Raw genomic sequence first — 21,307 nt, 5'->3', positions numbered from 1 at the left:
AGTTGATCCCTCACCCTCTGGCAGTTGAGTAGACCACTCAACCACCAGTCCCGGGTCCTCGGTTGATCCCTCACCCTCTGGCAGCTGGGTAGACCACTCAACCACCAGTCCCGGGTGCTCGGTTGATCCCTCCCCCTCTGGCAGCTGAGTAGACCACTCAACCACCAGTCCCGGGTTCTCGGTTGATCCCTCACCCTCTGGCAGCTGAGTAGACCACTCAACCACCAGTCCCGGGTTCTCGGTTGATCCCTCACCCTCTGGCAGCTGGGTAGACCACTCAACCACCAGTCCCGGGTGCTCGGTTGATCCCTCCCCCTCTGGCAGCTGAGTAGACCACTCAACCACCAGTTCCGGGTCCTTGGTTGATCCCTCACCCTCTGGCAGCTGGGTACACCACTCAACCACCAGTCCCAGGTCCTCGGTTGATCCCACTCAACCACCAGTTCTGTGTCCTTGGTTGATCCCTCACCCTCTGGCAGCTGGGTAGACCACTCAACCACCAGTCCCGGGTCTTCAGTTGATCCCTCACCCTCTGGCAGCTGGGTAGACCACTCAACCACCAGTCCCGGGTCCTCAGTGGATCCCTCACCCTCTGGCAGCTGGGTAGACCACTCAACCACCAGTACCGGGTCCTCGATTGATCCCTCACCCTCTGGCAGCTGAGTAGACCACTCAACCACCAGTCCCGGTTCTCGGTTGATCCCTCAGCATCTGGCAGATGAGTAGACCACTCAACCACCAGTCCCGGGTCCTCAGTGGATCCCTCAGCCTCTGGCAGCTGGGTAGACCACTCAACCACCAGTCCCGGATCCTCAGTGGATCCCTCAGCCTCTGGCAGCTGGGTAGACCACTCAACCACCAGTCCCGGGTCCTCAGTGGATCCCTCAGCCTCTGGCAGCTGGGTAGACCACTCAACCACCAGCCCCTGATCCTCAGTTGATCCCTCAGCATCTAGCAGGTGGGTAGACCCGTCTACCACCAGTCCTCGGTTGATCCCTCACCCTCTGGCAGCTGAGTAGACCACTCAACCACCAGTCCCGGGTTCTCGGTTGATCCCTCACCCTCTGGCAGCTGGGTAGACCACTCAACCACCAGTCCCGGGTGCTCGGTTGATCCCTCACCCTCTGGCAGCTGAGTAGATCACTCAACCACCAGTCCGGGGTCCTCGGTTGATCCCTCACCCTCTGGCAGCTGAGTAGATCACTCAACCACCAGTCCCGGGTCCTCGGTTGATCCCTCAGCCTCTGGCAGCTGAGTAGACCACTCAACCACCAGTCCCGGGTCCTCGGTTGATCCCTCAGCCTCTGGCAGCTGAGTAGACCATTCAACCACCAGTCCCGGGTCCTCAGTTGATCCCTCACCCTCTGGCAGCTGAGTAGACCACTCAACCACCAGCCCCTGATCCTCAGTTGATCCCTCAGCATCTAGCAGGTGGGTAGACCCGTCTACCACCAGTCCCGGGTCCTCGCTTGATCCCTCACCCGCAGTAGCAGGGTAAACGAGTCTGGTGAACCTTTGTGTGTTGGTGAAATATTCAACCTAACCCCGCGACGAGCACAGTGGGTTTGCTGGGCCAGTAACGCCTACCTTCATTTAGCCAGGCTTGTGTGAGTTCTGAGGAGACCCGTTTCTATTGAGGCTCAATTTCAGGCTGAAGGGCCTCATCACAAGCTTGGGTTTGTCCTGAATAATATTGCAAAGTTTGTACAGACCCTGGATGTGTCCACTTTTCATCTGCTGCTATAATGGCATACATGTCTGAGGCCGGTCCATATAGAAGGTCAGGGGTGAAGGCAGGCGGTGGGATAGCACGGGAACATGAATGTAACATTTTACCGACTACAGGAGGTGACTAGCGGCTGAGTTGGCCCATTGGGAAGGGTGACCAGATTCGAAAAGTAAAAAAAACTGGGACAGGTTGAACGTGGCTGTCAAGGCACTACACTTCACATAGCTCTCAACCATTTGTGTCGCAAAGTCGGCTGAAAACACCCGATTTTATTTTTGGCGGGTGAGAGGCCCATTGAAATGAATGGGCGTGCAGGAGGCTTGGCGGTGAGTCAGCTGTTTACAAGGCGGGTGACACCCGCCAAAAGCGTGTGAGTTGAGAGCTATGACTTCAGAAGCGTTTGGAGGGGAAGGGCGTTTGAGTGTTACTGTTCAAAGAAACACATATTATAATGAATGTATCACAAACTAACACTATCTCACGTTGTAAAATGCAGCATTTCTTATGTGTGAGATTGTGCATTCCTGCTTGCCAGCTATGAGGACCTACTACAAAAAACCAGGACCACTGCAGTTTCCAATGGGAACATAAATCTTGAGAAAGGTGGACAAAGCAGCAAAAACCGGCACAGTCCCGGCCAAACCGGGACATCTGGACAGTCACCCTACCCTTTGGTAGTGCAATCGTCTCTGGGAGGGCAGCTGACGCAGTGCCTGGTGAACATGCAGGGTGTAAAGCGCTACACAACGTGCTCATTCCCGGAAACGGTTTCATTATGTCTATACCAGCCCACCTGCCATGAAGACTAGGCTGTACACATCTCACCCTCTTTCACAAAAACACTCCCTCTCTCCCTCTTCCCTTCCACTTGACTCTTACCGCGCTTCCGTTCATTTGCCCTCTCGAGCACCTCTCTGCATTTCACGTTTCCTCCTGAAACATCTCCCTTGCATTCCCGTTCGCCCATTGTATTGCCTCTCACAACATCACACCCATCACGCCACCCTCCGCCTACCTCTCTACCGTTTTCTCGTACCCCACTGCGGCCTTGTTTGAGTAATTTCTCTCTATTAATAGGTGTCTCTTTCTCCCTTTCCTTCTGTTCTAATGAAGTCCAAGGGTGGACCGGCCTATGGGGATCTCTGGAGATTTCCTGGCAGGCTCAGGGGTGGACTGGCCTATGGGGATCTCTGGAGATTTCTCAGAAGGTCTCGGCATCCTGGCCAGGGGTGGACTGGCCTATGGGATCTCTGGAGATTTCCTGGTAGGCTCAGAGGTGGACTGGCCTATGGGAATCTCTGGAGATTTCCCAGCAGGCCTCGGCACCCGGACCAGGGGTGGACTGGTCTATGGGGATCTCTGGAGATTTCTCAGAAGGCCTCGGCATCCTGGCCACGGGTGGACTGGCCTATGGGATCTCTGGAGATTTCCTGGTAGGCTCAGGGGTGGAGTGGCCTTTGGGAATCTCTGGAGATTTCCCAGCAGGCCTCGGCACCCGGGCCAGGGGTGGACTGGCCTATGCGGATCTCTGGAGATTTCTCAGAAGGCCTCGGCATCCTGGCCAGGGGTGGACTGGCCTATGGGATCTCTGGAGATTTCCTGGTAGGCTCAGGGGTGGAGTGGCCTTTGGGAATCTCTGGAGATTTCCCAGCAGGCCTCGGCACCCGGGGCAGGGGTGGACTGGCCTATGCGGATCTCTGGAGATTTTCCGACAGGCCTCGGCACCCTGGGCTTCTTTTGAGTGATAACCTATTTTATTTCCAGATTTTTACATCGGAAAAGGGTTGGGCTTGCTGAAAATGTGTAATATGGAGCCAAGTGCAGCATTATTTCCTGGGCCTCTTTTCGGTCCCAGACCACACCTGATCGAGTCCCTCTTTTTATAATAACTTATTTTTAAGTCTCTTGGGTTGTCGAAAGCCTGGTCATCCTGACAGGTGAACAACCTATTGCAGACGTGCCCTGAGGCCTGCGGGCATGTGGCGCGATATACAAGAATTCAAATAAATAAATAAATGCGGACCAGAGTGTACTGTGCATATTCTCAGCAAAGTGTTCAGCAACGGACCGTCCGACTTCACTACTTTCCAAAAGGTATTTATTTATTTATTTATAGTTCTTATATAGCGCCACTCGCCGTAGGCCTCAAAGCGCACAAATAGGTCAGGAGCGGCAGTGAGCATCACTCAGTCTGCTCGAGGGGTCAGGGCACAAGTCGAGGGTGCATGCGAGTGTATGTATGGTCTCCCACTTAAATGCTAGCCTGTGGTGCAATGACCTTGGCAGCGCCACATACTAGTTTACACTTTCTTAGCACCTGGTTTCTGGCTGTTTTGCTCTGTAATTGGCATCTATACACCTGGAAAGCGAAAATTCCCCACTGGCAACCAGCAATGGGAGGAACTTCATATTTACCTGCGTGCAAGAAGAACATGAATACAAATAATCTGTTGTACGCTGTCTGTGCCATTCCCATGGTCCCTGCTTGCCTGCAGAGTGGACCTCCTCAAGCATGCCAGCCAGCTGCATGCCTGCGCAGTCTGAAAACAGGGTCTTTCAAACAGGCTCACTGGGAATATGTCTTAAGTCTGTAAAGTAGGACAGTTTACAGACATCTCAGGAATAAGTTGTTCAGCCAGTTCTGGCTGTTGATCTAAATTCGCTTTGCATTCTGGTGCTTGTAGGCCTGCATTTATACATTGACAATATCACTCGAGGTGTATTCCAGGACTTCCAAATGATATGAGCTAAAAGCTCAGAGGTGAAGAACATCAAGTGTGGCCTCTACTGTTTTAAAGTAAGTGTGAATGACCAATGTGTGATGCTAGGAGGGAAACGTGGGCAGTACTTTTGCCAGCCTTGCTGGAGGTACTGGAATTCAGCACCCTGTGATCAGCATTAACATTGAACAGTAGCTTTCCCTACAGATTTCAACCGAGTGGCAGGTCAGAACACCTGTTCTACGAACAATCAAGTGAATCTATGGCCGGGGGGACAGGTGCACACTTATTTGCTGAGAAGCGCCATCAGTGGCATTGCCTCGCTAGGGCCTGGAGCTGGGCATTATCTATGCTAACTGCCCGGCGGGTCTTTGCAAACTCTAATGTAACAGCACATGCATAATGTGCACTTTGCTATGCTGCGCGCTTGGAGACCCTGGCGTTTGCCTGAGAGTAAGCCCGTTGGGTGGCGTGGGGAGCGCACAAGACATTGAGGGGAGCTCAGGGGCTCATTGCCCCTTTATCCCCAACATATTTTCCCAAAATGCGCTGGAACCCTACCGGAGCACTCCAATCATCTCCCTGAATTCTGTCACCCCCCTCTTCTGTTACCTAATGAAAACGAAAAAATACACAACTTTCCACCAAGAGAGGAATAGATCCCCAAGAGGCTGCTTCACAGAAGTTTATCAACTCTGCTCCGCTCTGGGTGAGTCCTCGGGCTACTCCCGTTCCTCAAGGGCCCAAAGGTAGACCCTGAGAGGCTCCAAACATTCCGGGGACGTTGAGTTCTCGGACATAGGCTAATATTATTACATTCAGTGTCTTGACCCCCCCAACTCATCCCTCCACCAGGAGTCTTCCAAGGGGACCCGGCCGTTTGGCTCGAAGCAGGAGCCTAGGGAGGATAGCTCAGGGGCAACATGCTCGCCTTGGAAGCAAGCCAACACGGAGCAACACAGGTTCGGTCCCCGGATCTGTGCTTAGAAACCTCTGGGTATTAAGTGTATTATGAATAACCTATCATTTCATAGAAGCTTTCGGGATGACAAGGGAAAATTGATGGGCTTAGCCAGCAAACAGCTCAAGGGCTCATTGGGTATTTTACAAATCCCCAGAATATCAGTGGCGTGGTGCAAAATCTGAGCCTAAAACGTTGGAACCACAGGACAAGCCCAAATCAAGTGAAAAAAGTGCCATTTATGGCCTTGCATTTTGGGAATTCTCTCGAAGACGAGGGATCAAACGTAACCGGTTTTGCTGGGGACCTATATGCTTGGTGCAAGACTTTAAATTGAATCACAAGCCACCCTTTCGATAGGGTGCCCATTTTAGCTTGGCCTGGGAGGACACCGGAGCAGACTGCTCTGAAATAAGTGTATATAGAGTAGAGACCACCTTCCTGCACCCCACTGAGTTACAGATGTATTTGAGAGCTGAGAACGGAATTGGTTCCATTGGGAATATGGAACTTCACATTCGAAAGGCTTCGCTCTTACAGAAGTTTTGAAATAGACTGCGGAAATCCCTTCCCATCTTTTCTATAAATTACACCCTGGTCACAAATTCCCCAGAAGGGTACATGTGCCCCAGGGCATGTATGCCTGCTTGTGCCTCTGTAACCCTGACCCCCATATTACAGGTCGGGCCAATGTCCTTAATTCTCCTCATCTTAACCTCAGTGGTGTAGGGTTGTGTAATATGTAGTCTCTTATATATCTCACTCCAGGCGTCTACCGTGCAGCCGAACTCATGGAATTTCCAGGGATCCACTAAAAACAGGACTATTAGTAAGGACTGAAGCGGAGGTGGACGTGAGCCGATTTGCGTTCAGCGGTGCGTCCGGCATCCAGTATGTGGCAAAATGGGTCTGAGCGGGCAGATAGTACAATTCCATATAAGGGGCCATGAGACCTCCTTGTTCAAATGGCCGTGCCATAGTTTCCCATTTGACAAGTGGCCTGCCCCGACTCAATGCCAAGTGTACCAGAAGAGAGCGCAGAAGCATAAAGAAACACTTCCCTGGGTAAACCGGGAAATGATGAGATATAGACATTTTGGAAGTATAACCTTCTTTGCCAGGGAGATCCAGCCATATGTGGATAAGGGGAGAAAACACCACCTTTGGACCTTCGCGATCCAGTGAGTCCAGGAGAGACACACACTTATCTTGAAGAAACGTAACCTGACTTCTACTAATCATAGTCCCCAAATACTTCACTCACTGTGGTTCCCATCAATACTCCCCTAGATCATGCAGGTTTACCAGTAGCCTCCGTAATCAAGAACAAAATAGATTTCGACCAATGAATGCATAGCCTTGAATATTGACCAAAACTAGTTATTTCCTCTGTACGGGGAGGTAGGTTCAGGCCTGGATAAATCCCTCTCTGCCCTCCTAACCACAACCATCTATGAATGTAACGCTTTCTGATAATAATAGCTAGGTGTTCCATTGCAATAGCAAACAGGAGGGGCAACAGGAGGCATCCCAGTTGTGTACCTCTCCCAAGGGAAAAGGAATTCAGAGTATCGCAACATTAGGGTAATTTTAGCCATGGGTTTCGAGTATACCAATTGAATACAATGTAGCAAGTATCCCTCCAGCCCCATCTTCTGGAGAACCGCAAAGAGGCAGCCCCATAAAAGCGAGTCAAAGGCCTTCTCGGCGTCTAGAAAAGCCGCAACCACATCGAGTGACGGGTCCGTTTGTGCCATTACTGCAAAGATACGGTAGACATTCAATGCTGTGGCGCGCCCGCGCAGAAAGTCAGATTAGTCCATATGTATGAAGGAGACTAGAAGCAACGCTTGTTAAAACCATCCATCAGTGAGTAGTGCGGTCGGCTCCAGTAGAAAATATAGTTTCTGGTGTGCAACTTACAAGCGTCTGACATAATGAAGTATCAACATTGGGGCTGAATCAGATAAATAATTCGAGGGCAAGGTACCAGGCCTGCGCATCGGCATGATGTAACATTCAAATATATTGTCGTTCATCAAAGCGTTTGCAGAAGCATTCCCTTATAAAGTTTATATAAGCCAGATGTCACATGTCCGCAATGGTGCGATGCAGGTGCGGCCTGCATCTTAAAGCAACAGTGCAGCCCATATCGATTCCCCAATAGATGCACGGCAATGTTGTACTTCCACACTGGGTGCGAAGTAGAAGGAGTGGAGTCGAGTCTGGGTGCCCCACGGAAGCACGACGAACCACTCAGTGTGGACGTGTGCACTTGTCCAGCAGGAGTGTAGTTTTGCAATGTATTTGTACACAGACACTTTGTGGGGTAGTTCCGCCCTGGCTCTCCGCTGCAATGCAGCGATCTATATAATTGTGTTCATTCTCTCCATCATCGCTCACTCCCAAATTCATGTTTGAAAAGAGCTTGGAGACTTCGGAATTATGGCCACGTGTCAGTAGTGCCAGGCTGCCAGCGGGCCTCCTTCCCAGTCCCAAACAGTGCAACTCAGGACTGCAAATATGCAGGAGACCGAGCGCATGCCTCCTGCCCAGCTGGCAGCACGCGGGCCAATCTGGTTTTACACCAGCGCGCGCCAGTTGCCTCTATTATTTTGCTATTGTGAATTTGCTAGAAAGGGACAAGACTCTCTCCGCTCCATAAGCCGCAGCCATTTTGTTTATTGGTATGAGCTGTCTCAGCCCCTTTCAGATACTACAGGCCCCACAATGCTGAAAAAGTAAATTAATCCATAGGAATGAAAATAGCAGTGCAATTTGCAAACTCTCAGCTCGAATGTTGCTTTAAGGTTCAGTTTCAGGCCTCTTGGAATGTGCTGGACCGGGAAGAAAAGCAACTTTTTAAAAGGCGCCGCTTGGGCCTTCTGTTTTCCGCTCAGTAACGCGGCAGCCTCAAACAATGGCGGCTTTAAGAGGTGCGAGAGGGCCTGCGATTTCTAAGCACTGGGTGGGCAGCAACAAGTGGAAACTGCGACCTCTCCAGAGACGCCAGGAATGCGCTTCGGCGGCGATTCTTCCACTCGGCGGCCGGCGAAGTGTGAACGTGTGGCCTGAGGAGGCGATAGAGCGCGGGAAGGCCTGGGAGTGCGCACTCTGCGGAGGCGCAGCTCACACGCGCCTCTCGGGTCAAGAGACGCGCTGAGCACGTGACTAGCAATCCTCTCTGGACTCTGTGCCCTGCAATTGCACTCAGTGGCGACAGGCAGCAAGCCTCACACATGTTCATGCAGTTCACGATTCTTGGAACAGTTTCTACTCTGAAAAGCTTCAATTAACCCTCTCGCAACCAGCAAGATAAGTAACACTCTTTGCAATGCGTGCTATCAAAAGTGCTACCTTTCACGCACTGCCCAGACCGCTCAGAGAGTTTAACCCACAAAAAAAGGAGAACCAGTTTCAGTTTTTGGATAGGCATTTGTCAGACACTGGCAAAATGTCGCTAACTAGCCGTATGATGGCAATAGCTGGAAAATGATGCAAGTACGTGGGTATATGATGTCCGAGCCTGGCCAGTGCCCATCTGATACATATATTCAAGCCGAAACTGTTGGTTTTGCCAATGCTTGTTTTTAACAGACCTTCAGTGCAAGGACAGATGTGAGGAAACAAATATTGCTTGTTACAAGTGGCTGAAGGAACAGTGTGTTACATCACTTGTATTACCACCGTAGCTCATTTAGAGCTGCAACAAAGCCATTAATTCGCAGCAGACTACATAGAAATAACACTTGAAGGTCCTACAAAGCACAAAGTTTACATTTGCTGTGAGACAGAGCTAGTTTAAAGAGATCCCAGGAGGACGTGTTTTGGGCACACAAGTTAAGTAATCAGTGATTTGGCATGGCATAGCAATGAAATGGGTGGGTGAAAAATACAAACAACATGCACGCGGCGTGTGTCCCACTTTACATCCCATTTTCCTATTAGATGTACTACAATGTAAATGTGTTGGCGTGCAGGTGATGCTTACGCAGCATCTAACAGCACAAACTATTTAAATTGATCCTCAATCCTGCAAAAGAGACAGGGACATGTTGGGGTAGTCAGGAAAGGTCCCAATAAGTACGATGGGTTCATGATTACAAAGGGGTTGATGTTACGCGTGCGCCATATTGATAAATGGGGGTGGCATCGAACTGGGTGACATCTTGCAATTTCATATGTGGAACTTTGACTGTTAAGTAACAGATTCTGTGGTGGTTTAGAAGCCAGGGGATGTGTGAATAACTCCACAACCTCTGCGTTCAGCGCAGCTGCAGAAACTGGCCATGACTTTTATGGTTTGATCATTATCACAGACGGCAGAGGTAATCTCCTGATGAATGTGAGCGTGACAAAAGGAGTTCCCTATTTGTTTTGGCTAGTAGTGAAACACAGGGTGAGTCAATGCCCAAGGCTAACTAATAAGAGACCAGCAGTTGCAACTGTATTGTCAGATGTGCTATGCGTAATAGAGCGGCAGGGTATTTAGATTAGCATTTTCCACTGAAACCAATGACCTGGGGAATGAGATAGCATCACTACTCAAAGAGAAATGATTTACCCAGCCTTCCTCATATCACTGGGACTATTCATGTGAACCATGTGCTTGGAAATCACCAACATCATTAAGAAAAACTGGAAAATTTTCAGGACCACTACTCTACCTCTCTCCACACCGATTTTTGCTTACAAAAAAAGTACCACCATTGGTAACAGAGTTAGTAACAGTAGACTAAAATCAGTTAACACCATGGAACCCAAATTGACCACATTATGGGGTCTCCCTGATGCCACCGGGCATTACCCCTGCGGTACATGTGGAGTTTGCAAATTAACAACTAGAACTAAAGAAGTTGATGTTGGCCTATCTAAGCTCTGGACCCAAAAGAGTCTCACCAATTGTAATACTGATTACGTGGTGTATATGATTACATGTATATGTGGTTTGCATTATGTTGGGAAAACAGTGAGAAAAGTCAAAACACGCATTATGGAACACCGGAGCTGTTTGAAGAACAGAACTGAGAATGCCCCTTTGGTGAAACACTTCAATCTTCTGAAACATAAATATGAGGACTTCACATGGACGGTCCTTATGGCCCTGAAGGGAACGAATAATACAACACGGGAAAAGAAACTATTGAAAATGGAGCAAAAGATGATCTTCACCCATCACAGTGATGTGACGGGGCTCAACGAGTCGATTGACTGGTACAACATCTAGTAGCCTTCTGTCACCTAACAATAGCAGGTTTCTAATATATGTGTAACATACTGCCTTTTACTCCCACAGATCATTTATGCTGACTCGGGTTGCATTTATCTAGGCTCTATACATTTATCATTTCTAAGGTCCAGCAGCTGGGTGCCTTTTACCCTGTCACCCGAGTTTGCAGGTTATATCTGTTCCCTCTACTTATTAGTACCGCTGTTACATTAAGGGTCTTTTGCAGCCCCATGTTTTCAGTTTTACCTCTCCACTCCAAGATGGCCGCCGCTCTTCCCCTATTCACGTACCGTTCGGTAGCTCCGACATAGTTGTAGGACTTCTCACGGTTGCCTAGACTACCAGGCAGCATCGGCCGCTCTGGGTAGCCACTGAACACTCACTACAGGCTCCTCCGTGCGCGACAGACCGCGACATTTCTCACTCCCGCATTTGGTAAGTGTCATGGGGTTCTCTCTATCTCGATTACCGGTTCCGGGTTACCGCTCATATGTTTTGATCTGTCCTTGAGTAAACGCGCTGATACTTACAGAATTCGCTCTGTTTGTATCTCCCTGTATTAGTGCGGACCGCAAAGTTTCACCATCGCCGACAACTGCAGGTAATAAACCTATGCTGTGCCCTTCACTTCTTTGCACGCTAGAGCTCCACTTTAAGTCACCGCGGTAGTCCTTCTCCATGGGGAGCCACCCTGCACATTCTGACTTAGTGTAGATAATGTGTGCCACCCGGGCTATGTCTAGGTGCCGAGCCCCTCCACCTTACGAGTGGGGCTAATTGTTTATAAGTAACTATCGGGAACCTAGGCACCCGCTTTTTCGGTCCACTGGATTTCACCTCTCTTCCGCTTCATCGGGTCTCCTACCCCCATACAATACGAGCTGCGTGCTTAAAATCCACTCCCTGTAATTGCTGTTGCACTATATGTACTAATGGGCTTTGTGAGATTTAAGCTGTATCTCTAGCTGAAGTGTGTTTTTTCACTTCTCTCATAGGGTAGCGATGTTCGCCTCCCCGCACCTACTAATCTAAGTAGAGAGCGCCCACCCGCACCATGATAGGTAACTTTATCCTTGATTGCTGTCGAGCTCATTTTTTGGAGCACCCCAAAGGACTGAGTTATTTAGTAGCTAACCCTTTGATTATTGTTTTTTATCTTCCACAGGTGCTTTGATACTATAATTGTATTGTGTATTACTCCTCTTGTAAAATAGGCCATACTGTAAAATACTTACCTCCTGATGAATGTTCCACACTTTGTCATACGGAACAGAAACATGTCGAGACTTATCTCTGGACCATAAACAGGGATTCTAACTCATGACACATCGATCCATTTCTGGATGGGTACCAAACTATTTAGATAACAAGTACCCACAGTGGTCGTATTTTGTGAATAACATCTCTGTAAACTGGGTATCCAAGCCCGTTACGTATTTCCTATTGTTGTGTGGTTTTACACATTAGAAGTGATATTAATAATACGTTTTTGTAATCCTGACCAATTAATTCAATTGAACGTTTTAAAATTTACGATTTTTCCGTTATTAAAATTTGATACTACCTTTTAACTACATGTGGTCCCTTGTATCGTTTTACTAAAAGTGCTAAGGCTTGGCACCTCTAGTACCTGTGCTTTAACTTTGTCTCCCTATACACAGACTCTTATCCTCCTGGATATAGACAAAGTATACACTGCTAATCCCAATTAGACAGTAGTATACCGGGCTTCCTCCCCTTGTAAGTAGTGAAAAATACAAACAACATGCACACGGCGTGTGTCTGACTTTACATCCCACTTTCCTGTTAGATGTACTACAATGTAAATGTGTTGGCGTGCAGGTGATGCTTATGCACCATCTAACAGCCCAAACTATTTAAATTGACCCTCAATCCTGAAAAAGAGGCAGGGACATGTTGGGGTGATCAGGAAAGGTTCCCATGTTTATGAGGGGTTCACGATTACAAGGGGTTTATAAAATGCAATCAGTGATTTGGCATGGCATAGCCATGAAATGGGTGGGTGAAAAATACAAACAACATGCACGCGGCGTGTGTCCCACTTTACATCCCATTTTCCTATTAGATGTACTACAATGTAAATGTGTTGGCGTGCAGGTGATGCTTACGCAGCATCTAACAGCACAAACTATTTAAATTGATCCTCAATCCTGCAAAAGAGACAGGGACATGTTGGGGTAGTCAGGAAAGGTCCCAATAAGTACGATGGGTTCATGATTACAAAGGGGTTGATGTTACGCGTGCGCCATATTGATAAATGGGGGTGGCATCGAACTGGGTGACATCTTGCAATTTCATATGTGGAACTTTGACTGTTAAGTAACAGATTCTGTGGTGGTTTAGAAGCCAGGGGATGTGTGAATAAGTAACTCCACAACCTCTGCGTTCAGCGCAGCTGCAGAAACTGGCCGTGACTTTTATGGTTTGATCATTATCACAGACGGCAGAGGTAATCTCCTGATGAATGTGAGCGTGACAAAAGGAGTTCCCTATTTGTTTTGGCTAGTAGTGAAACACAGGGTGAGTCAATGCCCAAGGCTAACTAATAAGAGACCAGCAGTTGCAACTGTATTGTCAGATGTGCTATGCGTAATAGAGCGGCAGGGTATTTAGATTAGCATTTTCCACTGAAACCAATGACCTGGGGAATGAGATAGCATCACTACTCAAAGAGAAATGATTTACCCAGCCTTCCTCATATCACTGGGAATATTCATGTGAACCATGTGCAAATCAAGAGTTACGGTTTAAACGGCTTAGGCCAGTTATTGCTAGTAATGAATTATATTATACAAATGTTTTACTAAATATTGACGTCATGAACAACACAACGAATCCTAAGAAAAGGTGTGTTCTACACATGAGCTGAAGATGATAGTTAAGATAAAACACGCCAATGATAACGCAGTAATTGTGTATGCATTGTCATTGGGAGCGAGAAAGAACGTGTATGAGATATGAAGTGAACATAATTGCTTGTAGTTTGATATGTATTTGTTTTAGCAAATTGACTCATAGTTGATTTATTTCATCATCCGATTTTCTTTAACTCCTTAGCTATTTTTTTTATTTTTGTAAGAAAATGAATTTTGTTTATAGATAGATATTTTTTCTTTCCTGTAAAAAGAATGTACATTTTATGTCATGGTGTGTAAAGTTTAATGTTTAAACTGAATCACACTCATAATAAATAAATAAATATTGAAGATAAAACTCGTCAATGAAAACGTAGGAATTGGAGAAAGATGGGACTTCTTTGAAGAGGGTTTTAACCAATCACATGTGGGGGTGGATTATAATAAAGTCTCTGGGAGTATTTCAACTGTTGCAAAAATGTATAAAAGATGTCATCTGATGTGGCTTGTTAAGACTTGGGCTAGTTTGGTCCTGCAACAGCATCTAACAGTTCCCTGCATAATTGTACAATAAACATGCTTTATTTACAAAATGTGCACTCGTTCTTCAAGTGATGGGCCCGCTTGGGTTGAGGTGATTAAGGGGCCCGTCACTACAGACATTTGTGGAGCCAGTTTATGCACCCACTGTCCTCCGCGCACAGCTGTCCCAGCATGCCGCCTACCTCCACCTGAATATTGTGTCCGTTGTATAGCAGGCCTATCCACACCAAACTCAGGTTCTGGAGCTGGACTGCTCTGTGGATTAAGAGGTTGGGTTCAAGTACGCCACATGGCAAGGACATGCTAAAAAACCACCCTAGATGATGTAAAATGGCCATCAATAGGGATGGTGTTCTGAATAATCAGTCATGCAGGCATAGCGTGCATGTTCTGTGGGGTGACGATAAGGCACTATAAAGGAGAGGAATCCGTGGCACCAATTTCCGAATGGATTTAGCTGTAACATTTGTCAGTAGAAAATCTTGGGATGGCAAAAAGAAAAACACTTTCCAATGTTCCTGATGTGGGAAGGTGCGTAGACAAAAGGAAATGTTTCCATGTTTTTATAGCTGGAGCTAATAGAAACCATGCAGCGGGGCAACACACTTCCCAAGATTCCAGGACTAGGCTAACGAGCACTGAATCAAGGTCTCTGCAATCACTGCCTATCCAGATGTGTTGGCCTAGTACTCCCATTATCCCTGGGGCATCATGGGAGTTGTAGTCCTAACCATCTGGATAGCAACACAGTGCCTACCCCTGAGTCAATGTTGACATTGTTGTTATTTACAGCACACAAGCAGTTAGCCACCGTTTTCACGCATTATTGCCCACAATGTGTGAGTTGAGATTCCCTCCCCATTTAAGTTCCTCCCTTATTTTCGGTTGTGGAGATATATGTTATATTGTAGCAATTGAATTGTATTCAGAGTTGCCTGCGCCATCCACCATTCTGATTTTTCTACACACAAATAGGTACAGCAATTTTAGCCACTTGTCTCTGTGAATTCACTTTTAATAACTGCATGCAGGCTAGACGGGGATGTTAGTGGTTTGCAGTAATTCCATACAGTTAGAAAGGTACAGCTATAGTCCAAACATTATGGAACTATATGTACCTACCAGTCGATTGCGGTTTGGGTCTATTTGCCCTAATTACATTTGGTGGAATTTTTTTGGTCTAAAATGCAGGGGTGGCGGGGGGTTCCCACAAACATCCCACCTCCCCTCAACCTGATCTATACCCTTACACACCCCCATATATATATTTAATGAAATTTGCCCAAAATAATGTCAAAAAATTTAGATCAAATGTTTTAGATCAAATGTTTTTAGGTCAATTATGCTAATACCATCAATTGCTGGTGCCGGGTAATTGCCACAGAACAAACCCAACATATCAGTGGCTCTGAATTGCATCCATTTTGAGCCGCTCTGTAAGTGTTCTGGTAATAGTAAAAACATGGGAGCTCACTACAAGTATGGCAGTAAATCCGCCCTGTTTCGTGACATGACTACAGGATTACAAATGGTAGCAGGGCATTGCAAATACCCATTTTTGGCATGCATGGCACTTCATGGGGATTTTTGGCGGGTTTACCATGAGCAGAAATCCCACCTGGTAAAGCCAGTGATTTTTGGGGGTAAATTGGGGGATTTACAGCCAGCCATGTGCTGGAGGCGAATCATCCCACTTTAACTAAAAATTCAGAATTACGTTGTGCCGTAAAAGGGACAGCAATTCTGTTACTACCAAAAAAAAAAGTGCTGGTATCACCACTTTTTCACTCTGCCGAAGTACCACTTGTTTTTAAAATACCACCTATTTATTCTGTGACCCTCATGCAGTAAACTTCCCATATGAATTAGGTGGTATTTTAAAATTAAGTGTCATTTAAAATACTATAAACTACTTAAGGGGCCACATACTCGTAATGAGGGCCATTGAGTTCATTCTTTACGGTCTTGGCGGTTTCTAGTATTTGTACAGTGGGCTACAGCTAAATGACCTTATCGTTACCACGCACTCGCTTCTCAGGGAACCAGGACTTCATGAGGACATTTCCAAAATCCTACTGAATCAAGGAGCTGCTGGAAAAAGTCAAGATTGTTGCTGGAGCAGAGTAAGGCTCACAGGAGCCTCTTACCTGGACTGACAGGGGTGGATGTTGCAGCGTCTGACCTGGGGCTGCGGGCGGGCGGTGTGCTGGCAGTCGCTCTCGTTCACCACCACCATCGTTTTATTGACCATCTGAGAGCAGGACAGGGTGGTTCTGCGCTCACCTGGAAGGAAAGCATGATCACTTATCAGTCAAAGCCTTCAGGGCAATCTCACCAATTCCAGGCCGTTCTTTTCTCACAATGTCTACACCAGGGTTGTCCAACTCCGGTCCTCGAGGGCAGGAATCCTGATGGGTTTTCAGGAAATCCCTCATTAATATTCATGAGGAAACACTTAGGATACACTTGCATACATTTAGGATCATCCTATGCAAATGTATCTCATGAATATTAATGAGGGGCATCCTGAAAACCCGGCATGGATCCGACCCTCGAGGCCTGGAGTTGGACAACCCTGGACAATACCATGCAGTCTCTGATCCCAAGTAAGTTGTTTGCTTATGCTGCCCGTGGTCTACCCGCTTTAGAGACAGCTGGGAGTCAGCGTTTGCCACCATATTCTTTGTAGGTTTGTTTCTGGATCAGTTTTCATGCTGGCGGTGCTTTTTTGGTTGCCTGTCTTTCAGACCTACCAATTTGCGGTTTTGCATTGTTTGGAAGACGTGTCCTTGTCTTTGATTCTGCACTGGGTTGACAAAGTGCTCTTGGTTTGGCATTGGCTTTGTAGATTGCTGTGGTTGTCTACGCTCTCTGTTATTTGCATTAGGTTTTATGGGTCGTCTGCGGTTTAGCATGTAGCGTTGCTATTTATATGCCGCTGCTTATGGCTGCCTGATTGGCACTGGCCCTATTTATTTATTTATTTTATTGTTTGCTTGTTAGGCGCTTATACAGCAAGTACATACCGTTTCAAAGCGCCCACGGGGCAAGGGAGGGAACAAGGGATAGATACATATTGAATACACAAAAGAGGAGGGGAAAGGAGAAGGACGAACCTACTATGCCTTGTGAGTAATTCAGAACATGCAAGTGCAGCAAGGAAAGGGCAGAGGGGGGAGGTGCTGGAGTGTTCGTGCTCGTGAATGAGCAACAGATGAAGTGCATGGAGAAATAAATTCTACACGACCAGGAGCCGTGTTGGGTGTAAGTGCGAGCCCCCTGGCGGATGGATTGCCACGGCAAGTGCTGAGAGAAGACAGAAACGTGGCCATTTGGGTTGGAGAGGTCCGGGGCTCCAAGGACGCATAACGGGCCCAGGATAGCAATCACAGCAGCTGTGAGCTTAACAGAGGAGTGGTGATGGGAAGGAGGAGGTAAATAGGAAGGTCTTGAGGAGCTTCCGAAATTTAAAGAAGTCCTGCTGAAGGCGCATGTTGTATAAATGACTAGTTATGTAGTGGGCTCCATAGTAGAAGTAGGGAGTGACTGAGCCAGGCTCATTCTAGAATGAGCCCGTGTCATTGATCATTCTAACAGAGTGTTATGATATTGTTATTGCTCAAGCTTTGCCAGTTGAGCCCTGGGTATTGGATGTGTTGGGGGTCTCTGGTTACTGCTCTTCATGTGCCTCAATAAAAGTACAGCGTAAACATACTGGCTTGTTTACTTATAGCACAATGGCGACGAGGATGGGATTGGGAGAATCCCTATGAAAAGCGTCCCACTTTCCTGAATGCCTATCTTCTAATGAGACCCCCAACGCCTGCAAGTCGGAAGAGTGCGACCTCTGCCTCCGTGTCGGAACGATGGGAGCAAGCGAGGTCCACATAGTGACGGTGTGGATTGGATTGGGACATTTGAAAGCTGCGGCACCTTTATTAAGCACCAAGGAGTCCACATAGTGGCGGAGTGGAACAGATTCAGATGTTCGGAAGTGTGACACTGTATTCAGCATCGACGAGGATCTCCGCCCGTCTTGTGAGTACCTGCTGGTGCCTCGAGAAGTTTGGTACCCACCCGGAGGAGTGCTCGTTCCCACCTGAGGATCGGGACTGTGCTAAATTTGTTTTTAAAAAAAAAAAAGTAGCAGTGCCCCGAGCGGCACCGCCTGCCTCTCACGTGATTATACCACGTAGTCGGGTCAAACGGGCACTGGATGAGCCTGTCACATGATCGTGTCACATGTGACAGCGCAGCCGGATCGAAAGCAGTTCGGAAGGAGGGAGTAATTTACCTACAGCCGCTGCGACTCTTCCGATTACGAGGACGGCGCTTAAACGCAGGTAAGCGCAACAAACCGCCCAGGGCCCTAGCAGGAAGGCGGCCGTGTGGAAACCATTTGGGCAGTTTCCTCCAGTGAGTGTGGTACGGCTGGAAGTGGATTGTTTACAACTCTGTTGTATTCGGTCTACTGCTGTTGGCAAAATGGACTTTTGATTATTCACACTGAAGTGGTGACTTTGGTTGTGAGCTCCGTAGCTCAAAAGAAGTTGAGATCCGTTAAAAAGGCATTTAACTCACAACAATTGTGAAGGCAAAACAGTGCAAGGACTATTATACAGTGGCAATTGCATGACATTGATAACAGTGCCCAGGAAAGAAGATACTTGAAACTTTCTACTACGCACTGATTTTCTGCTCTGGAGTGAAGTTCCAATGATGGCGCGTTCTGGAGTTCCTGGCCCACAAGTATTCATGCCCATCCCAGGTCCACCCAGAATCAAGTGGGCACCTTGGAAAAAAGGTTTTCTGCATTATGTCAAGGCTACTTGTGGAAATGGCATGTCAGTGGAACGTAAAGTAGCCATGTTGATGCACTTTCTTGGCTACGAGGGTCAGAGAATATATGACACTCTCCCCGATATTCCTGAACTGGATATGGATGGGGGATCTAATGATTTTGATAATGCTTTGGTTAAGTTAGATAAACACTTTGAATCCAAAACTAGTACGGTGCTAGAACGGTATCCTTTTGGTATGAGGTGTCAACATGAAGGAGAATCTGTCGAAGATTACATTAAAGCTCTAAGGCATTTGTCTCTAAACTGTAAATTTGGGGGTGGACTAGATGAACATATAAGGGATCAATTTATGCTTCACTTTTCGAATGACAAAATTTGTGAAGAAATTTGGTTGAAGGATGATCCAAATTTAGAGGAGGTTATAAGTATTGCGAAAAGAATTGAACATACTTTACAGTGTGTTGCAAAATTATCTGTTAAGGAGAATAAACCATCTCAAATCTCTGAGGTTTTGAGGGTGGGTGACAAGAAAGGGGCTATTCCGAAAGAAAGAAAGAAACAGAAGTTCAAACCCAATAAACGATATGAGAATAACCAAAGTAAAGGTGGGGGTGGTGAACAAGGAAATAGACGTGTTCAGAAGGATGCCATGCAGACTAATATGAAGAGGGAAGATAGGTTGTGTTTTAGGTGTGGTAGTGCACGCCATTTGTCCACATCTCCCATATGCCCTGGAAGGCGTGCAAATTGTAGTATTTGTAAGAAATGGGGTCATTTCGAGAATTGTTGTAAGAATTATCGGATTGGGGGTGGAAAAGGTACACTGTTGATTGAAGAGTATGATGGTGTATCGTCTGAGGAGGGTGATGTGTCAGAGAATGAGATTTTTACGGTGAACATGGTAAGATGTGTGGGGTCCGATGAGTGTGAGCACCCTGCTGCCTGGATAGAAGTGAATGGACACTTACTGAAAATGTTAGCAGACTCATGTTCTAAAATCACGTTGATGTCTAGAGCAGGTTTTGAAAATGTAATAGGAGGTTCTATGAAACATTTATTTCCATCTGATAAGATCCCGGGTGGTTACAATGGAGACAAAATAGACATTTTGGGTTGTTGTAATGCTGAATTCAAATTCAAAGGTAGAGTGACGTACGGAAAAATGTATGTTACTAGAAAAGGGGAAACCTTGCTTGGATGGGGGGAACAGAGGGGATTATGCATTAAGTTGGATCCCAATAGTGAAGAACAAGTGCTCAATGTGGCCAATATCCCTGGGACAATTGGTAATGCTCCTAGAGGTCATGAAATGTTAGGAAAATACCCAGAAGTTTTTAAGAAAAATGTGGGATGTATCAAAGGAATGGTGCACAAAATTGTGCTGAAGGAAGGAAGTAGACCAGTTGCAGTTAAACTTAGACCGTTACCCTTATCGATGCGTAAGGCTGTACGAGAGGAGCTGGTGAAGCTGGAAAGAGAAGGTATCATTGAACCTGCCAGGGCAGTTGAATGGATTTCTCCCGTGGTGGTGGTGAAGAAAGGTAATGGGGATTTGAGAATGTGTGTTGACTTGAGGGTACTTAATCGGTGTGTTGTGGCTGATCGCCATCCTCTTCCAAACATGGGTGAATTGCTGAGCAGAATTGGGAATGCTAAAGTATTTGCGAAACTTGATATGGCGAGTGCGTACCACCAGATCAGTTTGGATGTTCAGTCAAGTAAACAAACTGCCTTTATTACATATGAGGGGATATACCAATTTCGGCGCATGCCTTTTGGTTTGATATCAGCATCCTCTGTTTTTCCGAAGGTTATGGACAAGTTGTTGCGGGATGTCAGTGGAGTATGGTGTTTCCAAGACAACGTTCTGATATGTGGCGAGGACGAGGATGAATTGAGAAGAAGGCTTGATGTAGTTTTGGAAATTTTCAAGGCAAGAGGTATAACATTGTGGGGAGAAAAATGTGTTTTTATGACTCGAATTGTCGAATCTTTGGGACATGAGATTTCAGAGCAAGGACTTAAACCAAAAAGGGATTTGGTTGATTCCATAATGAAAACCCAGCCACCAAAGAATAAAGCAGAGTTAAGATCATTTCTGGGTACTATTGAATTCTATCACCGATTTGTTGAGAACTATGCCGATTGCATAACTAACTTAAGGTCATCATTGAGGAAGGGTGTTGACTTTGATTGGAACAAGGATTGTGTGAAGGAGTTTGAAGATATTAAAAGTAAGATTGACATGGCGAAACCCTTAGCCATGTTTGACACAAAGAAGAAGAGCATTCTTTCGGTTGATGCCAGCGATACGGGCATAGGTGTTGTGATGTTGCAACCTGAGGTTGATGGCATGGAGGTGGTCGTGATGCACGCGTCACGCATATTGAGAGGGGCAGAAGTTAATTATTCTGTTCTGGAAAAAGAAGCATTGGCATGCCATTGG

The 21,307-nt window shown here is 46.8% G+C and overlaps 1 protein-coding gene across 3 annotated transcripts in view; it reads right to left on the bottom strand.

Annotated features, from left to right (window-relative positions):
- Positions 1 to 21,307, bottom strand: part of ADAMTS17 (ADAM metallopeptidase with thrombospondin type 1 motif 17) — a 1,111,828-nt gene that overhangs the window by 101,641 nt on the left and 988,880 nt on the right. For all 3 annotated transcript variants that reach the window (XM_069625034.1, XM_069625036.1, XM_069625035.1), the window contains one exon: positions 16,207 to 16,342. In XM_069625034.1, coding sequence (XP_069481135.1) covers positions 16,207 to 16,342 — 136 coding nt within the window. The remainder of the gene's footprint in view (positions 1 to 16,206; positions 16,343 to 21,307) is intronic.

Source organism: Ambystoma mexicanum, chromosome 11 (assembly GCF_040938575.1).
Source record: "Ambystoma mexicanum isolate Mex_15411 chromosome 11, UKY_AmexF1_1, whole genome shotgun sequence".
NCBI classification, from domain to species: domain Eukaryota; kingdom Metazoa; phylum Chordata; class Amphibia; order Caudata; family Ambystomatidae; genus Ambystoma; species Ambystoma mexicanum.
The sequence above is the reverse complement of the archived record's forward strand: the minus strand, read 5'-3'. Positions and strand labels throughout refer to the sequence as shown.